At 44.4% G+C, this 22,970-nt stretch overlaps 1 protein-coding gene across 1 annotated transcript; it reads left to right on the top strand.

The window, feature by feature from the left end:
- Nucleotides 1-559: 559 nt before the first annotated feature.
- Nucleotides 560-22,437, top strand: nr2f5 (nuclear receptor subfamily 2, group F, member 5). Its single transcript, XM_046399334.1, has 4 exons — nucleotides 560-2,148; nucleotides 13,790-14,070; nucleotides 15,816-16,062; nucleotides 21,530-22,437. Exons 1-4 carry the CDS (start codon nucleotides 1,782-1,784, stop codon nucleotides 21,847-21,849), a joined length of 1,215 nt encoding a protein of 404 aa, XP_046255290.1. The 5' UTR covers nucleotides 560-1,781; the 3' UTR covers nucleotides 21,850-22,437.
- Nucleotides 22,438-22,970: the final 533 nt, after the last annotated feature.

Here is a 22,970-nt window from a genome sequence, read left to right as displayed (position 1 = left end):
TTTTAAGACATATTTTTAAAAAATTCTGTTTTGAATAATAATTTATACAACTTACAACCTCCTGTGACCGTCACTGAAAAAGCAGAGCTATGAACATGTACACACTGATCATTCAAAAACTGCTGGACTCAAGATGTCTCCTATTCACTGAAAAAAGAAACACACGCTCAGTGTGCGTGTGATCTGAAAGTTTCAGGTTTCCACAACTTATTTGTATAAGGTGCATATTGGATGAGGATTGGCTTCCGAATTAGTTAATTAGTTATGGTGTGGCAAAATCGTGCTCGTATGTTTACGGGAGTTAAAATGAGGTTTAAGATGAGCACAGAGAAACTTTTCCTGATTCAGAACACGAATTTGAAAACAGCCTTCAAGTGTCCATCAGCGTGCAAAGTGAAGGACAAACATCCAGAGTAACCAAAATCCAAACCAATATTTATGTGAAAGGGGGAGGACGACTTTACGATCCTTTCCTCCGCATCATCATCAATAATAATAATAATAAAAAAAATCCTTTAAAAATGTAATTTTTGAAAAGTAAAACTGATGCGGCTAGTTTTCAGAGATCATTTCACTTTTTTTTCAGTCATTTTACATCTTAACAACAGGTATATTATTCCTGGTCTGGACACATAAGATGCAAAACATTTGATTTTAAACGAGACTCAGATGTAGTCCACTTGAAAGTACTCACGACAACCGTCTCTGTCAGTCAAATCCACCCTAATAGACCGCCGTCCAATCAGAACGCTTCTTACTTTTTAACAGACTTTCGTGGCCAATCGCGACCGGCCCTTGTTTTTTCACCTCTCCAGCTGAGGGGAGGGGATGTGACCTTATTTGGCAGTTATGGCCTTATATGGAGCGCCGCCAGGGGGGCAGCCGTACGAAGCAGCCTGCTGGTAATACTTTCGCCAAATTGTAGCTTTGACTCTCAGAGGTGGAGCAGGCAGTTGACGGGTGAAGCGACAGCTCGAGCGGTTGTGTACTGTCTCCGTGTAATCTCTCCTACACAGACGATCACCGGGAATATTTAGGCTGCGTGTCGGCCCAGCATATTTCGCTGCTCACTGGCGTCGCTTTCCTAAAAGCCTGATCGCTCTGATCTCAAGAACAAGAGGAACAAGGATCGCCGACTCCTCGGGACTGCGCTTTATGCTGATTCCAAGACTGAACTGGGACTAAACAAATGTTCCACCTCGCGACATGAAACGTGGTCAGTGTTAAAGTACGTGTGACATTCACGAGGTAAAATTGATTTGGAGTGAATGTAAATGCAGTAGTGAACGTGGTGGGACAGACTGGGGCAACCCGCGGAGAGGCGAAAATACTGTCGCGAGCTGCAGTATATCCCGTGTATTTTGTCCACTTCTTAACGGCAGGCAAGACATTAATCCAACGTTGTATTTTTACAGCCTGCACGCTGACTTGTTGGACTGACTTTTCCGAGAGGTTACACTCTGAAGAACAACGTGTTTATGGATTGCTGCGCAGCGAGGAACACCGGGAGTTGTAGGCTACGCGCTTATGCATCGATCATGTTGATACCTCGCTGTTGCTGTAAACTTTGATAGATGTTTACAGATATACCTCAGTAATCCTATAGAGAACCTGTTTAAACAAATTAGCTCAGTGAAGCTCAGAATTGACCTCTGGAGGAAGTGGGAAGCACCTTTTCGCCCTCCCTCGGTTTTTCTCCCAAGACGTCAGGACGGATCTGTATCATTGAGTCCGACTCTCCTTCTGTGATTTAAACAAAGACCAAAGTGTTTGGGGATAGCATGGCAATGGTAGTAAGCCAGTGGCCAGAGAACATTTCGGCAGATCCGGGGTCTCAGCTCCAGATTTGCAGCCAGGAGCCCGGCGGGGCACCGGGGACTCCTAACGGTTCCACCCCGGGGAACGATGCACTTTCCGGGGACAAGATCCCCAACGTGGACTGCATGGTGTGCGGGGACAAGTCCAGTGGGAAACATTACGGTCAGTTCACCTGCGAGGGATGCAAAAGCTTCTTCAAGCGCTCGGTGAGGCGGAACCTGTCTTACACCTGCAGGGGGAACCGAGACTGCCCCATCGACCAGCACCACCGGAACCAGTGTCAGTACTGCCGGCTGAAGAAGTGCCTCAAAGTCGGCATGAGGAGAGAAGGTAAGACCAGGGAGCTGCTCTGTGGGTGTGTGATGGACGTCAGTGTGAGGCTGTGGAACGAGACACGTTTGTTTACAAAACGCATTTTCTGTGCGTAATGTTGTTCTCTGTAAAATATCAATCTGAACAGGCCATTAGGTTTGGAGCTCAGCCGTAAAGGAATTTGCTGTTCTAAAGCAGTGACTGTCCCTGCATATACTGACTGAGCCTCTTGTTTCCAACGCCGTTTCTCTTGTTTTACTGCTTTTCCTTTCCCTCGAAGAAAGAAAACATTTAAGAACATTGGACACAGACAGATTCGCTTTGGAAACAGGTATTTCAAGACACTGACAGACTGTCTCGTGGAGGGGAACATTGTTAGATCCAAAGTGACACTCCTGTGGTTTTTCTAATTTGGCCATTTTTACATAAACTGACGTGTCATACTAAAAAAAAAAAAAAAAAAGTGCTAGTGAGACGTGAGTAAAATATGCATCGTTCCTGATGCCTGTTGTGGTCATGTATGCAGTTTATACCACAGCCACTGTTGTTATGGGTAAATAATCAGCCACCACCTGCGGCATCACAATGCTTATTTCACATTCATTTACCAAATCCAAAACCCTTCACCCCTGCGCGCTCTGTTCTGTGAAATCCTCCCTTTGTCCCACTGCTTTAATTATGCTGTTTGCTCACCGACACCCGGAGCCGCTCTAAGAGGACGCCGCTACATTTGTTGTATTGTGTTGGATTAACAACGGGTCAGTTAGTGCCAAAGACGAGCAGTGGAAACGTGTAGGTGAAGGGGGGCGCTTCCCTTATTAATTATCATTCAGCGGCGACGTCCCATTCAGGAGCGAGTCGATGCTGCATGTTTAAAAATGTGAACCAAATGCAGCCACAAGTTCTTCCTCTAAACATCTGGGTTATGTGTGTGTGTGTGTGTGGCAGTCTCTGGATTTTTCTTCATATCTTTGAAAATGGATGAAAGCTAACTGACTATGACACACCTAACGCAGGTGAGCCACGGGCAAAAAAGGTGCGTTTCGTCCATTTGTGGACCTCAGTTACCCTGGAAGGTCTGAGTCCATCATTGAGATGTCACACTTCGCCCCTTTTATTTTCCCATTCAGAGGCTAGAACAAGGTCAGCAACAACCTCCCATTGCTCAAGGACACCTCGGCAGGGGATGCTGAAGGACGGGCAGGGTGTCCTCAGCGCTCCTGCCGCCCTTTGTTCCCTGGCTGAGTGCACAGACGGTGGAAAACCCGTCTTCTTCAGAGCCCGGGATGAGATGATCCCTTAAGGATTCCCGCTAGTGTACTGCTATTCCTCTCTGAGTGTGTGTGTGTGTGTGTGTGTACACTATACACACAGTCTCACCTCATGTAAAACACCCGCAAGCCACACAGACTTGGTCGCGCTTCTCTTCCGACTGAATGAACCCGAGGAAATCGCTTGACGCTTCGGCGCATTTTTACTGCAAAAAATATCCATCTGACTCAGACTGGTAATGAGACTTAAAATGAAGGTTAACACTTTCCTTTTTACGACCAAACAGGGAAAAAACGTGGAGGAGAGATGCCCCCCCTCCATGCAAATCAACTCATCTCATTTGTCCTATTTAGCACTGAAATTAATTCCCTGAAATTTTACAAAATAAAAATGTCTTCCAGTGGCAAATCCGTTAATGTTTTTTAAGGAGGGGGAAAAAAGACTTAATAGCTTTCAGTTATTTCACCTATTGGTAAATGTTTAGTTAAAATTACAATTCTTTGCACGATCTTACAGCCTTGAGGGGCTGCGCGTCGTTCATGAGACACAAAATGACTTAAATGGCTTTTTAGAATCGCGTGAAAACGAATCAGTCTCGCCGTTTAGATGAGATAACTTTATGATGCTGCGCTTATAGGCTGCAAACCGCCGCCCTGCACATCAGGAATGTTCATCTGATAACGTTATTCTATGTCTTGATCTTATTAAATGAGATAATAATAATAATAATAATAATATTTATTTATAATTTCGGATTCCAGAAAATATCTTAAACTCTGCGTGGTACGTTAAAATAAAACCAGTCAGCTGAGTGACGGAAATTCGTTGAAAATAAAAAGAAGAGATTCCTTCCGTGTTGTAAAAGAAAATAAGATTTCAAATCCACTGCCTCTTGAAGTTTTAATATAGACTTTTTTTTTTGCAGCGTTGGCTTATAGTTGTGCACAAAAGGCTTAAATGTGGAGCAGGTCAACTTACATTGGCTGAGCTCTTCTGTTGGTGCATTTGAGGTCACCAGGATTAAATGTGTCCTTAAATCCTCTTTGTTGGCTGACTTCTGTTTGTCAGATCATTTGTCGTTTCGGGACAACAGCCTTTACGACAATTTGAGTGGAGAACTGAAAATCAGCATTTACAGAGCTCAGCTGAGAGAGGTAGTAGTCATAATTAGAAATAATTTGCACGTGAAATGAGATGAATCACATACGTTCACTTTTCTTCAGTCCTTTTTGATTTTGTGAAACTACAGCAAAGAAATATTTTAGTATTTGCCCAGATGTACTCATGAATATCCAAAACACGCCCGAGCATCATTATTTCATTATAACATCTACAGTAAATTAAACACTGCTGCATGCTAGAATGCAAAGATTGAGGGTGTCAACTGAAAAGTGGCTGGACCCTTAAAGCACACATCGTCCTCCCCAGAGGTCATACATAAGTCATGTTTTACTCTGCATTATTCAGCGGGTTCACCTTAGGTTGCCAAGGGGATGCATTTTCTCTGTTTTCATCCAGGTGAAAGAAGCATCTGATATTTCTGATTCCCATTTCAAACTATATTCCAAAAGTTACTGTCAAAAAGATCCTGTCAAAATAAAGCAGAAGATGTGGAGGATTTACAAGTAAAAAGGCAGGTTTGTTGAGCTGAAGGAGTTTGGCACTTTATGAATTATTTAGAAACGTTTTTACTTACTTTGAAATGTACTCCGTTACAGCATATAGGTCAAAATGTACTTCACACAAGACAAAGTAAGGGCTAACTCTGGGGGAAAGTGTCGAGTGGAACGAGTTAAGTATAAACCTGTCAGGATTAGATTATGTTTTGGGATAGCAGAGTCCTCACTGTGCAACTCCACCATTTCCTCATACGGAAAGTTTTGTCTCAGTCTTATGAAAAACAGAGCATTGTTTAATATCACTGATGCTGACTTTTCTGTTTAGACTGAATTAATATTTAGCTTCCTGAGAAAACACGCTGATACTTTCATGAGTTTACCGCTTCACATTTAGAACTTCTTGCCCCCCCAATGGGGACGTTTGACCTCTTTCTGCAGACTGATGTGCACAACATAATATCATTTGTTGGAGACTTGCATCCCGTGAACCTTTCAGCACCGTGACAGCAAACATTTCTGTGCTGGCCTCAGTGGGAGAGGAACCCTGAAAACCTTGGCTGCGTTGGTGGTGTCATTGTCCCACCACGCAGCTACACAGAACCTCCACTTGTTCCTCCGTCAGTGCAGTTTCTGGGCTGAATAGGAAGCGGGGAGGCAAAGAGAATCAGCCTGACAGCCTCCTTTTGAACTGGAGTGAATGTTTTAATTTTGAAACAGCCCACGAGGACGAGCCGCCGACTTCCCTGAGAGCCAGCGTACACGTGTGGTAGTTCACCGTGCACATGAATCAGTCGCACGCCTGGGCAGTTACGAGCACACCAAAATCCCCGCACACAGCAGAGTTTGTAGGGTGCGGTGATAGTAAATGGTATCAACGTGCATTAGCAGCACAGGGATCTGTAATGCCTACATTCAACGTGAATACTGGGAAGACAGCTGCCTCCTCTGACCCATATTGCTCTGACAAAATACCAACAGCAGCGGAAAATATAGGTCAACCAAAACTAAAACATTAATAACAGACAGGCTCAAGTCAAAGTCCAAATGTGTGAACCGGCCGGGGCCTCTGCAGTGAGTAAATACCCCAGTGGTGCACTAAAGTCTGACAGACAGCATGTATTGACTAATCCATACTCCACTGCGGGCTTGTAACAGCGGGCAATTTAGCACCAAAACACTGCAGCCCGGCCTCCTTTGGCTCTGAAAACCTTTACTTATCCCAGTAATTTAGCCATTGACAAATTCAAATACTTAACCTCTGTCACCACGCTCACAGGCTGTCATTATCAGAGGGCTCTCAGAGGAAAATGGCTCCCATTGATATATTGTTCAGCACTGGCCAGTCTCCATTAAAGCACTCCAAGGCCAACTTTAATATTACATAAAGGCATGTGGCCGAATGGATGAATCACGCCTTTCTGTAGTGCTTTTGGACACATCAAGGTGAGGCGGCTTTGTGTCGCAGTGTGACACATAATGACCCCCCTCCCTGTTAAGGTTATGCTTTTACGCTGCACATCCCACAGTTTCATTAATGTGACAAAAGTAAACGCAATGTGACCTTCTCAGGTGTATTCAGTCAATCATTCTAACGTACCGACTGACTCTGGGCTGTTTTTGCTGGTGACTTAAGTAGCTCAACCTGTTCTTGTGTCACTTGGGTCACTTGTAATAACACATGCTGAATTTTTTAGTCACTGTCAGGAGCATTTAACCCCCAGCAAGGCTCCTCCTGCACTCTGCCACACATTTGCTCTCTAATCCAGCACTGTGGGGAGTATGTGCACATTTATATTTTAGGCATTTAGTTGATGATCTTATCTGGGCTCTCTGAGTGGAGTTGCAGTAGTAGTTGTGACGGTGGGGCACGAAAAAGAAGCCGAAATGCACCAATAAAAGCTGTTTTTCCTCATTTGGAATCAACAGTTTGTACCGACATGTTAAGAAATATGCAGCCGATCCACTGCATGTTTTTGCAAATCAGGGATTATGAAACTTGAGGTTTTATATGTTGAAACTTGACATTTCAATTTTCAGTTTCATGGTGCGACAACACTTAAGGTCTCTTTAGGTTTAGGTACCAAAAAACACTCAGTTAGTGTTAGGAAAAGATCACATTTTGCTTTTAGAATACCTGCTTTTCTCACCACAAACAAGGCTGGAAACTGGAAACGACTCATTCATACTATCCTCTTTAGTTGTCACAAACAGTCGGATAATCTTGTGATGTGGCCTTCACGGTATCTGACCCACAGGTCGCTAAAACGACCCGGTTTGCTAGCTGGCTGAAGTGGTCTCTTGCTTGACACTCATCATGTTCAGGCCTCCTTCACTTCTCGTGGAGAAAATCCACTCGTGTGCATGTGATCTGAATGCAATATGTCGCGTATTTCAAAGTGATACTTATGAAACATACAAAAACAACAATATTCATGCTTTGCAGAAATGTACAGTGCGTATTAGTCAGTCATGTGTGCCACCTCTAATATGACAAAGGTTCCTCTCTGACCACTGTTGGATCATTAAAGAGTCATTTCACCCAAATCTGCTCCTAAAAAACACATTTCCCTTCTCAACATCTTGTAGCTTCCACCCATGCAGGTTATATTTGCTCAGGTTTTGAGGTCAGCCTCTGACACACACAACAGAAAGTGTGGTTAAATGATGCCAAGCGTAAATGTTAATGTTAAGCTAAAATCCACCCACTTCCGCTGTATTATTGTTTCAGCAGAAGCCTCACTGTCAGATTATCTCAAATCCAAAAGTATACGCATGGCTAGATAAGTGGGATGTATGTGTTGAGTGAACTGGACCTTTAAAAGTTTTTCCTGTCTGACTGGAAGAGGTTTTGGGAAAGTGAAGGTAGCTCCAACCAAAAATCTGGCTTAGCATCAGCTTTCAAAAGCTCATAATTAAAATCATAGTCCCTAATTTCACCGTGTGATCATAACACAAGCTAACAAGACATAACAAGCATACAAACTTAACAAAGACGAAAACCGCATGCACAGCTCGATGCATAAATGACGTGAACTTATTCCTGCTGTGGTCCACTGTGTGCTAAGTAAAGAGAAGGCAAGAGGGAGGGGGGGGTAAGTGTAAATAAGGACAACGTGAATCAGAGTCACCGAGTGCAGGGGTGAATTGGGTTTAACTAATTAATGCAGGAACGGCTCATCAAAGTCTGAGAGCGAAAGAGACTGAGGCAACTGCATCCACACAGCAAAGCAAGCAAACTTCCTCACGCAAAGCTCATCTGCCCTCCACGTCTCCGTCTCTCCCTGTCTGTGTCACAGTGTCCCCTCCCGCTCCTGCACTGCCTCCGGTTTTTCTGCACTCTCGTCCTGTCGTGTCTCTCGCGTTGGCTGCGTACCTCCGCTCTTTCGTGCTCGACGCACGACTGGAGACAATCCCCTTTCAGACCTTCTGTGCAGATGGCTTGTTCTCCATATTTTTATTCTTTCTTGTTATCTATTATTCAATGGGGGGTGCAAACAGTTTTCAGCAGGCCTCTCTCACATCTCTTTTAACTCTTCCAGTTATCAGCCATTAGTGCACCTCTTATCTCCTTTAAAGATACACAAACCAACATTCTCTTTCTTATTAGTGGCATCGCTACAGTAGCTTCCTTTTTTGACCACTAGGGGGCAGCAGAAACAGCTGCCTCCAATGCAATATTGACATATTATCTTCTTTAAAAAGCTGCCAAGGTGAGCTTGTTAACACACACTGTTTCATTTTGCACATCCAGCATTTGCTCTCCTGAGGGAAATATCTGGCTCTTTAGCTGCTGAACGCTGCACTGTGTTCACCAGCTAGTTGTGAAATGTGTTTGTCTGCTTTCTGGTGCTGAGCAGGTCGTGTGCTGGGAGCTTTTAGAGATTTTTGGCGAGCAGTGAATCAAAATAGTAAAGTTTACGTGCCCAAAAAACAACGAGATGAAAAATGTTAAAAAGCTCCGTAATAAGAAAGCGACGAATTGGGGGACAGTTGAAGTTGGTCGCTATGGCCAGTTCTCATGTGATCCATTGTTAATGTAAAAATATTGATTATTGCAGCTGTGATGGACAACTGTTTTGAAATGCGCTGGAGCGTTGAGCACAGCTGCTGTGGGGTTGATATTTAATGTGGGAATTTGGATTTTTTTTTTTTTATTTTGTCTGGCAGCACAAATTGTCTTTGTAGAATAAACACAACAAGAACTCTTTGTATGATGACAGCCTGCTGTTGCACAATAACGCACATTCGGACAAATACTGTGGACCCTCTCATATTCTTTTCTCAGATTAATTGTTCAGCGCTAAATTGCAGTCTAATGACCCCATGAGCAAAACCGCCTGACAGTTTATTGGTTTGACAAATTATAAACAAGCATTTCAGAATAAAAACATGTAGGTTAGCCCCGAGTTTATTTATTCAAACGACACATATTGGCGGAACATGACGTTGCCTGCCAGTCTTTCTCTCTCTCTGTCTTTAACTCTCTCCTGGGTTACACATTAGCTGCTCTCTGCTCTCCTATCTGATGCTCTTTGGGAGCTTTGCCCTGCTGCAGAGCACTGACCTGCAGGTCAAAGTTCAGGGCAAAAATAACACCACAAGAACCACATGTGTCACATCACACACTGCCCTCTGTGCTGGATCACACCCATGTGCATTTACACAGGCTTGCAGCGACACACACACACATACACACATTATGGCCACTGAAAGTTTTATCTCTTCTGTCTTTTTTAAGCAGATAGAATTATTATTTTTTTAGCTTTACCACCATATGTTTTGATGTTTTATCGAGTGCAAGTTTTTCAAGTTTTTCTAATGTTCTTTCCCACTCATGCAAACACACACACATACACACACACACACACACACTCAGCTGTGGTGAGAAGTGACGTGGAGTCACAGGCACAAGTTCACACAGGGTAACGTGTTTATTTCCTACCCGCCAATGGAAGCTTTAGAAATGGAAAAGCTACTTATTAAACGCAACTGTTAGACTGAGCCGAATCTATAATGCGTCTGTGTTGCCCCGGCACCGTGACCTTTCAGTCCAAATGTTGATAGGCCTTAATTGTATTTAGCTGCTGTAATTCCACTAACAGTCTGACCCAGAGGCTAATCCAGGGCAGCCAGGCAGCGAACTGTGCACTCTGCCAGCTGCCATTTGCTGAAGTGGCATTTTGAAAGTCGCAGCTGAAATGTCCCATGGTACCTCTGTTCGCGTGCACTTTCCTCCTCTGCCCTCGTTTTATGCCCTACCTACGTGGGATGCTGTTATGTTTTGGGTTTTAGGGATCTGTAGGGGTTATTTTATTTATTTTTTTAAGGGTTTTTTTCTGATCTAAATTTGATATCAGAAGAGAAGAATAACTTTACACCATTAAGTTTTCTAGCTTCCCCCCCTCCCCGCTGACTGTCAGATGATAAGCTCAGTCAATTACATTAACCTAAGCCATGGAGCATCATTTAAAAAGCAGGAAACGGCTTATGGCAGACACCCAAATCTGACTTTATACTCCCATCCCCCCCTTCTGTTGCTGACCCTTTCCTTTTTTTATCCTCAGGCATCTGTTTCCCTCTAATGTCATCTCTGTCTCTCTCGCTCTCCTGCCGCCCTCCTCTATGTCAAGACACTACATCTCTCTGTCTCTGCTCTCGTCTGTCTCTCTGTTCCTTTGGACCTTTCTGCAGTCTCCCCCTCTCCGTCCTCTCTCCCTCCGTTCCTCCTGTCTCGTCAGGCAGCTTTAGGCGAGGAAAAACAGAGAGTGATGTGTCTCCGTCAGAAGAGCTCAAGTGCTCTGCCTCTCAGCCACGAGTGACCCCCCCCACAATGAGGCTTTTGAAAAAGTCAAGTGGATCTAGTGCATTCGCCGCCATCTGCAGGATTAAACGCTGATCGATGGGAGAGCAAATTAACAGCCTTGAATTCAAACATCGGCTGCAGAGTCCCTGTAGGTTGAGTTTGTCGAGTGACGTTGATCAAAATTTCCCACGAAAGTCTGGGATGATGTGTTTTACACCTTGTCCAACATGCCGAAGAGAAGCCCAAAAGCAGCGAAAACCAGGTTGTTCACCCCTGCAGAACAGATTTTTCTCTTTTCTTTTTCTTTTTTTAGATGAAAAGCATTAACACGTCAGGGCAGAGTGACAGTTTTGGGTTATGGAAGTGCTCCGAATGAGATATGGACAGCGAGTGAGAGTTTTTCGCGAGTGCCCTCCTAAGGAAAACGTCAGAATCATTCCTTTCAGCAAGTGCCCCAGAATGACATATGCTCGCGCTGAAGCGACAAAGCCCTCTAGCGGGAGCTGGAATTATGACTGTTGTCCATCGTGAGCAAAGGAGGCAGTCGGGTGACCTTATTATAGAGCGACAGAGAGGAGGTCAGGGAGTCCACCCAACAAAACGTCGTCCCGATGTTCAGCGTTAATTTCCCTTTTCCGTGACCTTGATTGTTTAATAGCTTTAAAGGTTAAACATATAGGATTTTGAACATTTGTAAGGCAGCAAACAAATATGTGCTCTGTAAAGATGTAATGGTGTCCCAGACGAGAATATTTGAAGTGAGAAATACGCAATGCAGTTAATGCAGAATATTGATTGATATTTGATGAACGCTGCCTGATTTCGCTGTTTGACATGAGAGCCTGCATTTTGAAGCAGGACACAAAATGGCAGCTGACGTGTCATAAACCTTCTCCTCTTAAAGCTCCACAGCTCAACAAAAATGTGTCTCATTTGAAGCTAGAAAACAACACGTGTATTTCTTCGGTCTGAGGCGCTGGTGCTCTAGTGCGACATCTAGTGGCAGCGAATGGATATTTCACCTTTAACCGCTGGTTTATTATTACCACCCTGACTAGTCACCTAACCTTAACAATGCATAGTTGCTTTAGCTACTTATGTTTTCCTTCACGCCAACCAGGATATTTCTGTACAGCTAACAAACCTTAACATTAGCTTTGTCAGGTCATAAAAGAGATTCATATTTCAAGAGTGATCGCCCCTGTGTTGTTCTAAAGGGCAGTTACAAAGAACATACTCTCTTGTTTAACTTGGACAGCTTGTTTTCCACAAGATTTCCACATCACTGTATGACTTTACCAGTCTCTCACATCACACTCAAAGCACCTCCGAGTGACCAAAAACATGTTTGACCAGGTAATCTTTGTGGAAATTTCAGCGCCCGTCCCCCGGGGACTGCTTTCACCCCGGCTGTTCGAGGCCGTGTTTTATTTTCTTTGCTTTGTGAAATCCAGCAGAGACAGACACGTGTGGCTGATCTGACAGCCATTCTTTGCTAAGCAAGACGAGAGTTGCTGGAGTGCAAGTGACGAGGAATGTCCCATTGTGCAACGTCTCTTTGACACGCAACACCTCTTCATAGCCCAGCCGAGCGAGACTGTGCTGTTTGCCAAAGGAGACCACATTCTTCTCCGAGGAAAACGCGCGTTGACACAAGTTCGCAGGGAAAAGTGGTAGTGTAAGGTCAACACCTTTTGTGCAGGGGTTTTTTTTTTCCTGCTCAGAGGACAGGCTAGAATTAAAGGCATTTTTATAACGCTCTTGAGTGATTTGACCCGTCGTTTTTCAGACGTGCCACGGTGCGTTCAATTGACACAGCTGCTGTGTGTGAGGCGACAGGTGATGCAGAGTTCAAAAGCATTTTCCAAACCCCTCCTTCTCCCTTTTCTTTCACCCCTCACTCTGCCTCCCTCCTCCACCTGTCTCTTTATGTAAACCGCTGCTCCCTATCAGAAGCCTAATCTCAAATTATATTCAAACATATTGAACTCCGCCCCTTTTTGTCTTTTTCCCCCTTCCCTCTGCCTTCAATCTCTCTCTTCTCTCAACATATCTCCTCTCACCCTCTTTTTCTCCACCTTATCCTGGCATTTCACCCTTTTACCTCATTTTTTCCCCCCTCACACGTGGCCCTCCTTTGTATTTTCATTGCCCCCCCGTGTAACAGTAGATGGAGTTATTAGTCAGACAGTGGGGATGACTGAACAGGTGTTTTCCAAATGGGCCTTTGAGCACTCGCGGTATCATCATCGCTCCACAGTGGGCGGGGGGGGGGGGGGGGGGGGGGGGGCATTGGCCATTTGTGTGCATGTGTGTGTGTGTGACTGTGAATGAGCGTTTGGCCTCTGCGTGCCCTTTTCGCCTCAGGGTGAGCCATTTGCCAGTGCAGGTTTCGAGGGGGTGGGTTTCCGTATGTATTTATGTGTGGTGTGTGCATGTATGTACGCATATGCGAGTGCGTAACATATGTAGGTGTGAAGAAGTGTTATGTCTTTGCCAGCTGCTGCTTGTCATTACTCATTGATGCACAACAGCGGTGCAGAACGGCCTTGGCCTGGCCACTTTCCACTGCTCCAGTGAAAAGACGAGCGCTGACATATTTAAGAGTCAGAGAAATGTTCCCGTCTCCACGCTTTTCGCCCCCTTTGACCCCATTCTGCAAACACCCCCACCCGACACATTTGTCGTGCCCAATTTCACTCTTTCTTCTCTGTCTTCGTCTCCACTCCCTTCTGTTTCTCCTGCCGGCTTTTAGGCTTCGCTTCACTTTACATGCAGCCTGTGCAGATGCTGGTTTGGGTCTATTGCATACTGTTATAGCAGCCCCTCCTAAATCATTAAAGTGTTGAGGATGCGAGCAAAGAGAGAAAAACAGCAACACTGGGAAAGGGTCACGTATTCATGGATTAAAAGTTAAAATTTATGCGACTGCATTAACGCCTTCATCTGTCTTGTTTTCCATCAGCTGTACAGCGAGGACGTACGTCAAACTCTCAGAGCAGCCCAGGACAGTACCTGACCAACGGCACCGACCCATACAACGGCCAGCCATACCTCTCCGGCTTCATTTCTCTGTTGCTGCGCGCCGAGCCCTACCCCACGTCTCGCTACGGAGCCCAGTGCATGCAGGGAAACAACCTGATGGGCATTGAGAACATATGTGAGCTGGCGGCCCGGCTGCTCTTCAGTGCTGTTGAGTGGGCCAAGAACATCCCTTTCTTCCCTGACCTGCAGCTCATGGACCAGGTGAGTCAGCCACTTTGATGACTGGAGTTTAAATTAAAACATCCAACCAGCAACTTTGAAGGAAGGGTTTGACATTACACATTACCGAGAGTCGGGCCCAGCTGGTTAGCGTGGTTTATCATAAAAGAAGACACGCTTAAGTTTGAGGCGTATAAAAAGTGTGGAAAATGAGACGAGGAGTCACATGCTGGATTATTTTCAACCTCATACTGACGACAGGACATTACTGTACATGGGCTCATCAAAGATGGAGCCAGGCCGGCTCTTTGGTCTTGTTTCTAGTCTTTGTGCTAAGCTAAGCTTATTGGCTGGTTCATGCAGCTTCATACATGAGGCTGCCATCAGTTTTCTCATCTAACTCTCTGCAAGATTGTGAAAATTTGCAGCATTTACTCAGTTTATGTCTACTTTTGTTCAAACTGTAGAGCCAGTAAAAGTATTTAATGTTTAGATATAATTCAATTCAACTGTACTGAACCACTTAATCAAAACCAAAAGAAAGCCAGTGAGAGGCCAAAATATCATGAATTCCGATCACTAAACTGATTCTTTCTGAGATCTCACCTTCTGCTTACACTTCAAAAAAGCCTGTAAGCCTTTTTATTCTCTTTTGTACTTGCTAATGATCACTAAGTGGCACATAAAAAGGAATCTGTTCTGATATTATTATTCTCTGAAGGCAGAAGGAGGCACTCATGACATTCGGTATGAATAGACTTGACATCAGTGGTGCACATGTAGATTTATACCAGCTGTAAAGTCTTGGCATGGAGTTATCGCCTGACCTATAAATATTCACATGCACCTTGGGCAGACATAGTTATCGCAAACATGTCGAGCTATAGCTGCACTGTATTATTAATGTGTCATTAACATCATGTCTGCATGTGGAACATATCAGTCCTTTCTCTCAGTAAGAGTTTCTGTATTTTACTGCTGCTGCTGTTGTTTCCTATAAACACACTTCTGCTTGACCTGCTGTCAAAACACTGTTTACACCTGGCCAACACGAGTTTTGGAACTTAACACTCCCTTTTTTTTTAATTCACTTTTAAAATATATTCTATTTTATAGCAAAGGGCTGATTACCCAATTATCTTCAAGACAACTAAATTTAATTGGCACTGAACTCATTTCGATGCAGTTTAGCTGTGAAATGTTTTTGTTGTTAAACTCACCTCTTATTAAAAACATATTTCTTCCTGTCATAACGCAGCTTGCCACTTCATCTTGTAATCCTTATGGCCTTTAAAGTTAACGAAAGACACTCCATCACACTGATTCATCCTTACGCTTTTTGACAGACGCCTGCTTTTTTAAACGAATGAACGTGTCACCTGTTGCAGTGAATTTGTACATGAATGAAGTTCCTGTCCTGTTTATCCAGTAGTTTGCTCCTGACCAGATTCAGACCATCTCCAAAGGCTGTTTGGATTATTGAATGTTCATATTCCTGTTATCACTGCTGTATTTTAACTGGAGCACAACTGAAGTGTGCCGAAATGTAACGTTCGCAAACATTCTGTAAACATTTTTAAATGTCATTCCTGTTAGAAACATTTTAAGTTAAACTGGTCGCCTGTAAACACATCTTCAACGTTTGTAATCAAGGTCCTATCTTCTTTAGTTTCATTTTAAAAATTAAAAATTAATAACTGTCTGAAAGTGGGAATCTAAAGTATATGATTGAAATAAGAACTCAGTTTGCCTCTTGTAATAACCGCTCTACACTACTTGTATCCTAGGTGGCGCTCTTACGCATGTCATGGAGCGAGCTCTTCGTCCTTAACGCCGCCCAGTGCTCCATGCCGCTTCATGTGGCCCCTCTGTTGGCGGCGGCAGGCCTGCACGCATCGCCCATGTCGGCAGAGCGCGTGGTGGCCTTCATGGACCACATCCGCGTCTTCCAAGAGCAGGTGGAGAAGCTGAAGGCCCTGCAGGTAGACACGGCTGAATATTCCTGCCTCAAGTCCATCGTGCTCTTCACATCTGGTGAGTTTGAATGAAGCATGTGTGTCATGTAAACAATGGTGAGTCACAGAGAAGGCGCATGAAGTATCACTGGTGTCATGAGTGTGTAAACATCACGCTCAAACAGGATGTTAAAGCAGGATTTATCCAGAGGTGCATGGCTCCGCAGCGGCGGAAAAATTATTGGAAATTCATGATCCAAAAATGTCAAATCTGGGAATGCTCAGGATTTTGCTGCAAGTCTACTCTTGACCAACATTCCTATGGCTTCTGTATCTTATGAACACAATTACAGATTGCTTTTTAGATAAGTGAAGTTTACAGTAACATCATAAAACACTCTCACATTGGAAATGGTACCTAACGAAGTCCAAGCTCTGCAAGAAAACATGAGAAAGCTTGTAAAAACAAGGAAAGAAAAACCAGTAAGGATGTTAGGATTTCAACGACCAACCCTGAATGATGGCTGAGGATGTAATTAAACTGAAAAAGGAAAACGACAGGCAGTTGTGACAGTTTATAGTAAAATCAAATAGTGGCGCTGTTATGAGTTTGAATTTGCAACAGTGAATTGTGAATGAGTCCAACAAAAGATCAGTTATCAGTGATTTGTTGATCCTAACTCTGCTCTGATTGTACTTTAGCTGAGAGAAGGACATTAAAGAGACACAAGCTCAGACCCACAGAGGATTATGGGTAGATCCTTGTCAACAAAAACATCACCTTTCCTCCTGTGAGTAAACAACAGAAAGGGAGGAATGAGACCTGCCCTGCATTGGCGCAGGAACATTCTGTTAATTGGTTTATTCATGTGAGTGACACTGAATCAAAGTACGGTACACGTAAACAGCTTGGACTGACAAATAGCCAAGGTGGATTAATCTGGGCGTCTAAACATAGCTATGGTAAACCCTTGCACGTAATAAAATGACATCTTTATCAGGGTAATAAACAACAACTGAATTCAGTCATAAATCTAAATAAATATTATTGGCTTATATTGCTTCTGCCTGGTCAGCTGCTCAAAAGAGAAATGAGGATGCTAAATACAAGCTTAAAAAAAAGAAAAAAAAGATTAAGGGTCAAACCTAACTTAGTGTCTGTGTTGCGTTCTGTAACAGAGGCCCCTTTCAGTCATGCACATAAATCTGATGACAGTTTAACATGTTGGTCTCAACTGAATGCCAGTAAATTAACATGAAGACTGCAGCAGCACGAGGTGAAACATGCATTGGCATAAATTTAAATGCACGTCTTGCTGTGCCTCATTAAGTGGTGGATGTATCTCCTCTGCTCAAAAATATTACTTTAATAATTCTAGAAACAACACAAATTAAGGTTGTCGAGGAGATGCTGCTCACGTTGGGTCAGTCTCCTAAGGTGTTCGCGGTGCAGGAATATCCAGCAAAATGCATGGGAACAAATAGGACTTTATGTGAGAATCCAACTTCATGTCTCTTTGCTCTGTCCTTGTGCATGGTTGGACTTGACAAAACAGACAGCTGGAATATCTAAAAATCTATTCAAGGACACGCTGTGATAGGAGGAAGTGAGCATCTCTTGCAGTCACAGGGTTTGTCAGCAAATGGATCAAGCGAGCCACGTTGCGTTTTCATGTTTAAAAAGCCGCCTGACTACTCGATGACACGCAGACCGAGAGAGAACCAAACTCCTGTCCCCGATAGTAAATTCTGACCCTTACTTGATGATTAATCTGTCGAAGATGAAGTTACTCATGCGTCTTAATTCCATGAAATATTTCTTCTTTCTGCTGTGTTGCAATCCGGGTTGAGCTCACCAGACGCCCGACTTCAGCTGTGCTTAACCCACAACTTTTTCACCTCCGCTGAGCCTGACCGCAGTGTGACCTCTAATGCTGCAGCAGATATGGTCTCATTGGCTCCATATGTAAATGCTGCTGCTACAGTCGGTCATGGTCTCTGCCATCCATGAATTTGACTGTTACTTGATCGCTCTCTCTTACTGTACAAGGCCACCTATTGACCCTTGGGTACCTGCTCGTGCCTCGCGTAAATCACTTCTATTTTTTCCATTTCTTGGGCGAGATTGTGAGCTTTAAGCATTGTATTTATCTTTAATGCTCCTTGTGTTTTAATTTCAGCACATTGTTTGATTTCTGCACGTGTAGTACTTTGCTGACAGACAAGTGAATTACTTACTTAACTGAGATTACACCTAAAAAAGACAGATCTGTCATTTATATTAACACCTTCTGTCTGAAACCGCCGATCCATACCTTTAACTTCATTTAAAACTGAAGCCAGCACTGATGATCTGCGAACTAAAATAAAAGTCTTTCTTTGTGATATTAAGTTAACATGCTTGTACAATCTTGTGATCTGTGAACTGTTTTTCATGATCATGATGATGATATATTGCCTGAGTTAAACTGCTCTCTGGTCTCTGTAGATTATCATCAGGGGCATACAGACAAAGAAAACGGCTTCACGCTAGCATAGATTTGTGTTTTTATGGCTGTTTGCATTCAAGGCTCTTAAAAAAAACCACACACACACAAAAAAACAAGGACTTGAGCTTAACACTGTGACTGTGCTGCACACCTCACTGAGCTGCAGACAAGATTAAATCAAAATATAATGGTTTTACATCTTGAGGAGACCCATGAGATAGGCATTGTTTTGATACTGCTTATATACAAACCCTGTTGAGGTTTATCCCAACAGTCACTGGGCTCCAGTGCCAGCCAAAATACTGTCACATCTGGGATACTTCACTGAGAGATCATGCTTTGTGACCCAGGGGGAAACGGATGGTGAAGGAGCCAACACTGAGATGTCTCTTGTCCATGTTATTTTTGTTGCATTTCCCCCCTTTTCTCCCTTGCATGGCTTGTCAGATTCACTTTGCATGTACAGCGTCTCTCCTCCGTGTGTGGAGGTGGCTGTGGATCCACCACTCCCTTCGCTTCCTCGCTTTCATCAGCCATCTCTCCTTCATGATCCCATCTATTATTGAAACCAGTCATCCACCCCTCCTCCCTATACTCCCAAAACCCAACCCCAAGCCCAGCCCAGGCCCCAGGACCCCTGCCCCCACCACGGGAGTTGAATTATGTATGGTGGGATCCAGTGAGACAGAGGATTCGCCGCAGTCCCGACCGTGACCTACATAACCCCTGTAGCCCTGAGCATCCCATGTGACTTCCCTGTGTGCAGGCAGATGTACCCACATGTGTACACACAAAAACTGGACGTCTTGCCAAAGGAAGATAATACATTTCGTGACATATGCAGATATTAACGCAGACATTTGCATTTAAGACCCACAGACCCATTAATAAACCTGACTCCTGCAGACTGGGTAGGATGAGCTAACAAGCTCAGACAAACACCAATCGTCTCTCACCTCCTTCTGAGTCCCCTCCTTTCACTCCCCCTGTGAAGCCCAGTCCCATCAAGCCACATCAGAGAACGGGCATCTCAGTCCTGCCACCCTGATCCCTCACCCCCACTGACCCGGTATGTGCCCAAGGATCAGACAAAAGAACACAGCGCTTGGCGTGGAAGGGCGCCCACAGAGCTGTCGCTTCAGCACGCGAAGTGGTTGCAGTCACATAGACAGCTTTGCTAATCCCAAACAGGCAGTGCCTGCCTTGTCACGCAGGACCCAAAATGGCGGCCTGACAAAAAAGCAGTCCATCTGCCGCCCGAGTGGAGGGAAATACAGCAACAGTGGGAACAATTACTCACTCAGAATGACAAGAATAGTGGCCGTTGGGGCTGAGGAGGGGTTGACACATTCAATTAAAATATGAGGTAAATTACTTTTTTTTTTTTTCTTTTTTTATGTCATGTGGACCCAAGGCCCAACAGGGCAGGGTTTACACAGGGGACAGATCAAAGTACGAGATGACAAAGGGGACCTGCGATGCAAGGTGACAGGTTAAAACGTACGGGCCAGTGCTTTCAGACTAAAAGAACGTGCTTGAGAAGAAATTGCCCTCATCGAAAACCTGCCTTGCAAATGAGGGTTCATTCAGGGGGCAGAGTCAAAGAGCAACTCTGACTGAATGTACAGTATGTGGTAATGCACAGTAAAATGTGTCTTTGTTTTGAGTTCACACATCTCTGACCTCCTTTGCTAAATCCCCCTCGCTCTCCTCTGCACACGGAGGGTGAGAAAAGTATCGCGCACGGTGTTACACACTCTCTCTCGGCTGTGCGAGACTCTTGCCAAGGCGGGGGGAGGCAGAAGCGGAGGTGTGAGGAGGCGGGAGGCAGAACATGACCTCCAGCTGCGGGGAAAGAGAACGCTGTAGTGTGCTGTGAACACAGACCACAGGGGTGTAGTGGATACGTATCTCTGCAGTGACAACCTCGATTTCCTCAAGTTTGATCAAGATTTCTCTGGCTTGAGGAATTTGAAAGGGGAGGAGGGTTTAAACCTGTCAGCTCTTAATTACATTTTACTGCTCCTCTGTGACATCTTTCTCATTTATTCCTTTCGATGAGATCTGAAGTACATGTGCAGAGTCGGGTCAAGACTTGAGCCTCCCACTGAATTTTTTCTGCTAAATTCTTGCACAATCTAAGCCTCACTTGTCAGACTACGCAATATCAAGCTGATAACAAGTCACTGGGAACAAAAATAAACATCAGTCATGACAATTTATCATTCTTCTCTTGTCGTGTCACATAAACTCGTACTTTGTCAAAAGCCCTTTTACACCAAAATCAGCACATAGATGCAGATTTTTTTTAAAACATGCCAGAACCTTCTAATAATAGGCGAGTTTGCTTTCGTTGCTTGACCAGATACGGTTGGATCATGCCGGAAAAGCGGCGAAAATCAGCCCACTCGGGTGTTTTTGTCACTGCTGATTGGAGCTGGAGCTGAGAAACACCCGTGACTACTGCAGAGTGATTTGATCCAGGAATGAGTCCAGATTGTACCCTTTCACGCTGATCACGTTCAGCGGGGAAACCTTGGGCTCAGGCAGTCATGTGGATATTCTTTGATACACACCACCCACCAAAACACTGCAGACCGAATAAACCCCTTCCAATGGCAAAGCCTCTTTCCGTTAGCAGCAGCGTCCCCCCAACAATGGCCTGCAGACTCCCCAGATCCCAACCTGATCAACAATCCTCAGGATGGACCGAAATTAGCAGAATCCACCCTCAGTGCACAGGACCCAAAGGATCCAACATTTCAATGCCTGTGACCACAAAATCCCCTATTATTAAGCAGGTGGTTTTAATGTTGTGGCTGATCTGTTTATATGTATGGTCAACCTGAATGCTCCTCCTCCTGAACTAACAGTGCAGTTAACCTGTCTCCTCCCCGTCATCTGCATCTCTGTAAGTTTCATGAAGAGACCAGTTTTTGCTCATGTTTTGCAAATTCTGTTGACTGTTTTAAGGATCATGTCAGACACTGTAATAATGATCTTATCAGATCTATAGATAAACCATAAGTCTTTATATTTCCCTTTCTTTCCCTCTAGATGCTATGGGACTGTCAGATGTTGCCCACGTGGAGAGCATCCAGGAGAAGTCCCAGTGCGCCCTGGAGGAGTATGTAAGGAACCAGTACCCCAGCCAGCCAAACCGCTTTGGACGTCTCCTGCTCCGCCTGCCCTCCCTGCGCATCGTTTCCTCTCCGGTCATTGAGCAGCTGTTTTTCGTTCGCCTGGTAGGCAAAACACCCATCGAGACGCTGCTGCGTGACATGCTGCTCTCGGGCTCCAGCTACAACTGGCCCTACATGCCCACTGTGCAGCGCGAGCGGCCCATCTCCCTCCACTACAACGAGAACGGGCCCTGAGGTGGAGAGGCAGACAACGGAGAAGCTGCAGGACATATTCAGGCTGAACGTCCATTTGACTGTTCTTCCATCCATCCCTCTTTCCCTTCACTCTCTGACTTCAACTTCTCAGCTTTCCCTGAGGAAGCATCTTCCTCACCATTCCGCTCAAAACCCCCTACTGACAGTATCATCCGTTATCGTCCAGGTTACAGAAGCCAGCCAATCACTCACCGTGGCCATTTCAGAGACTTGGTGGCCCTTTGCCGTCCGTCAGCCGACGGTTCAGTCTGCATTTGAGATGTGGCACGAGATGGACAGGTTGGTAGAACGGGTTATTGCGCAGTTCACCAGCAGGTCTGTTGGACTCATTTCAGATGTCAGTCTCAAACCCCATGAACACAGGGGCAGCAATAGACAAAACATTCGCTCAATTGTTGGTGCTGCACAAGCATCCCAGCAAGGCAAAAACTGAGCAAGGGCTTTGCCAGTGGGACTCTACAACCAAGAGCACAAGGCCCATTGTATATTTTCCAATTTTTGAAAAGAAAGCCAGAAGCCATTAAAAAAAAGAAAGACAAATGCCAAAATGTCTTGGACTTTTGCAAATGACAAGTTTTAATGTGTGTTTGTATTAGCACTGTTTATATGGAGAGAAAACTCATGATTGTGTCCATATGTACAGTATATTGTCAATTCATAGGCATCTATAGCATATTAGGGTTCAGTGGGAAAAGCTCAGGATCAACGGGTGGGTAGACAGACGGACACACGCACACGCACACCAATATCAGTACAAGAGCAAAAAGACAAACCCAGCAAAATTCACACTTATCAGCAGTTTGTGCCAAAGCTGAAAAATTACATATTGTTTGGATATGTTTGTGGTCGTGTTGGTGATGAAAATCTAATGTTTGGTTTGTCTATAATTTGACTATATCCTTGTTTTGGGGTCTCAGGGGCAGAAAAGGAGTTTGTAAAAAAATAAATAAATACAAATGAAAGCTTAGGCACTTGCATTGTAAGCTAGTCAGAACCTACACTTATTCACTCCTGTAAAATCACAGCACTGGTAGATTCTCGCTCTCGATCTACCTTTTTACTTACTTACTTCAAAAGGCCCATTAAAACTTTATACATGT

The sequence above is a fragment of the Scatophagus argus genome, chromosome 9, assembly GCF_020382885.2.
Source record: "Scatophagus argus isolate fScaArg1 chromosome 9, fScaArg1.pri, whole genome shotgun sequence".
In the NCBI taxonomy this organism is placed as follows: domain Eukaryota; kingdom Metazoa; phylum Chordata; class Actinopteri; family Scatophagidae; genus Scatophagus; species Scatophagus argus.
Note: the sequence above shows the minus strand (reverse complement) of the source record. Positions and strands in the feature narration are given on the sequence as shown.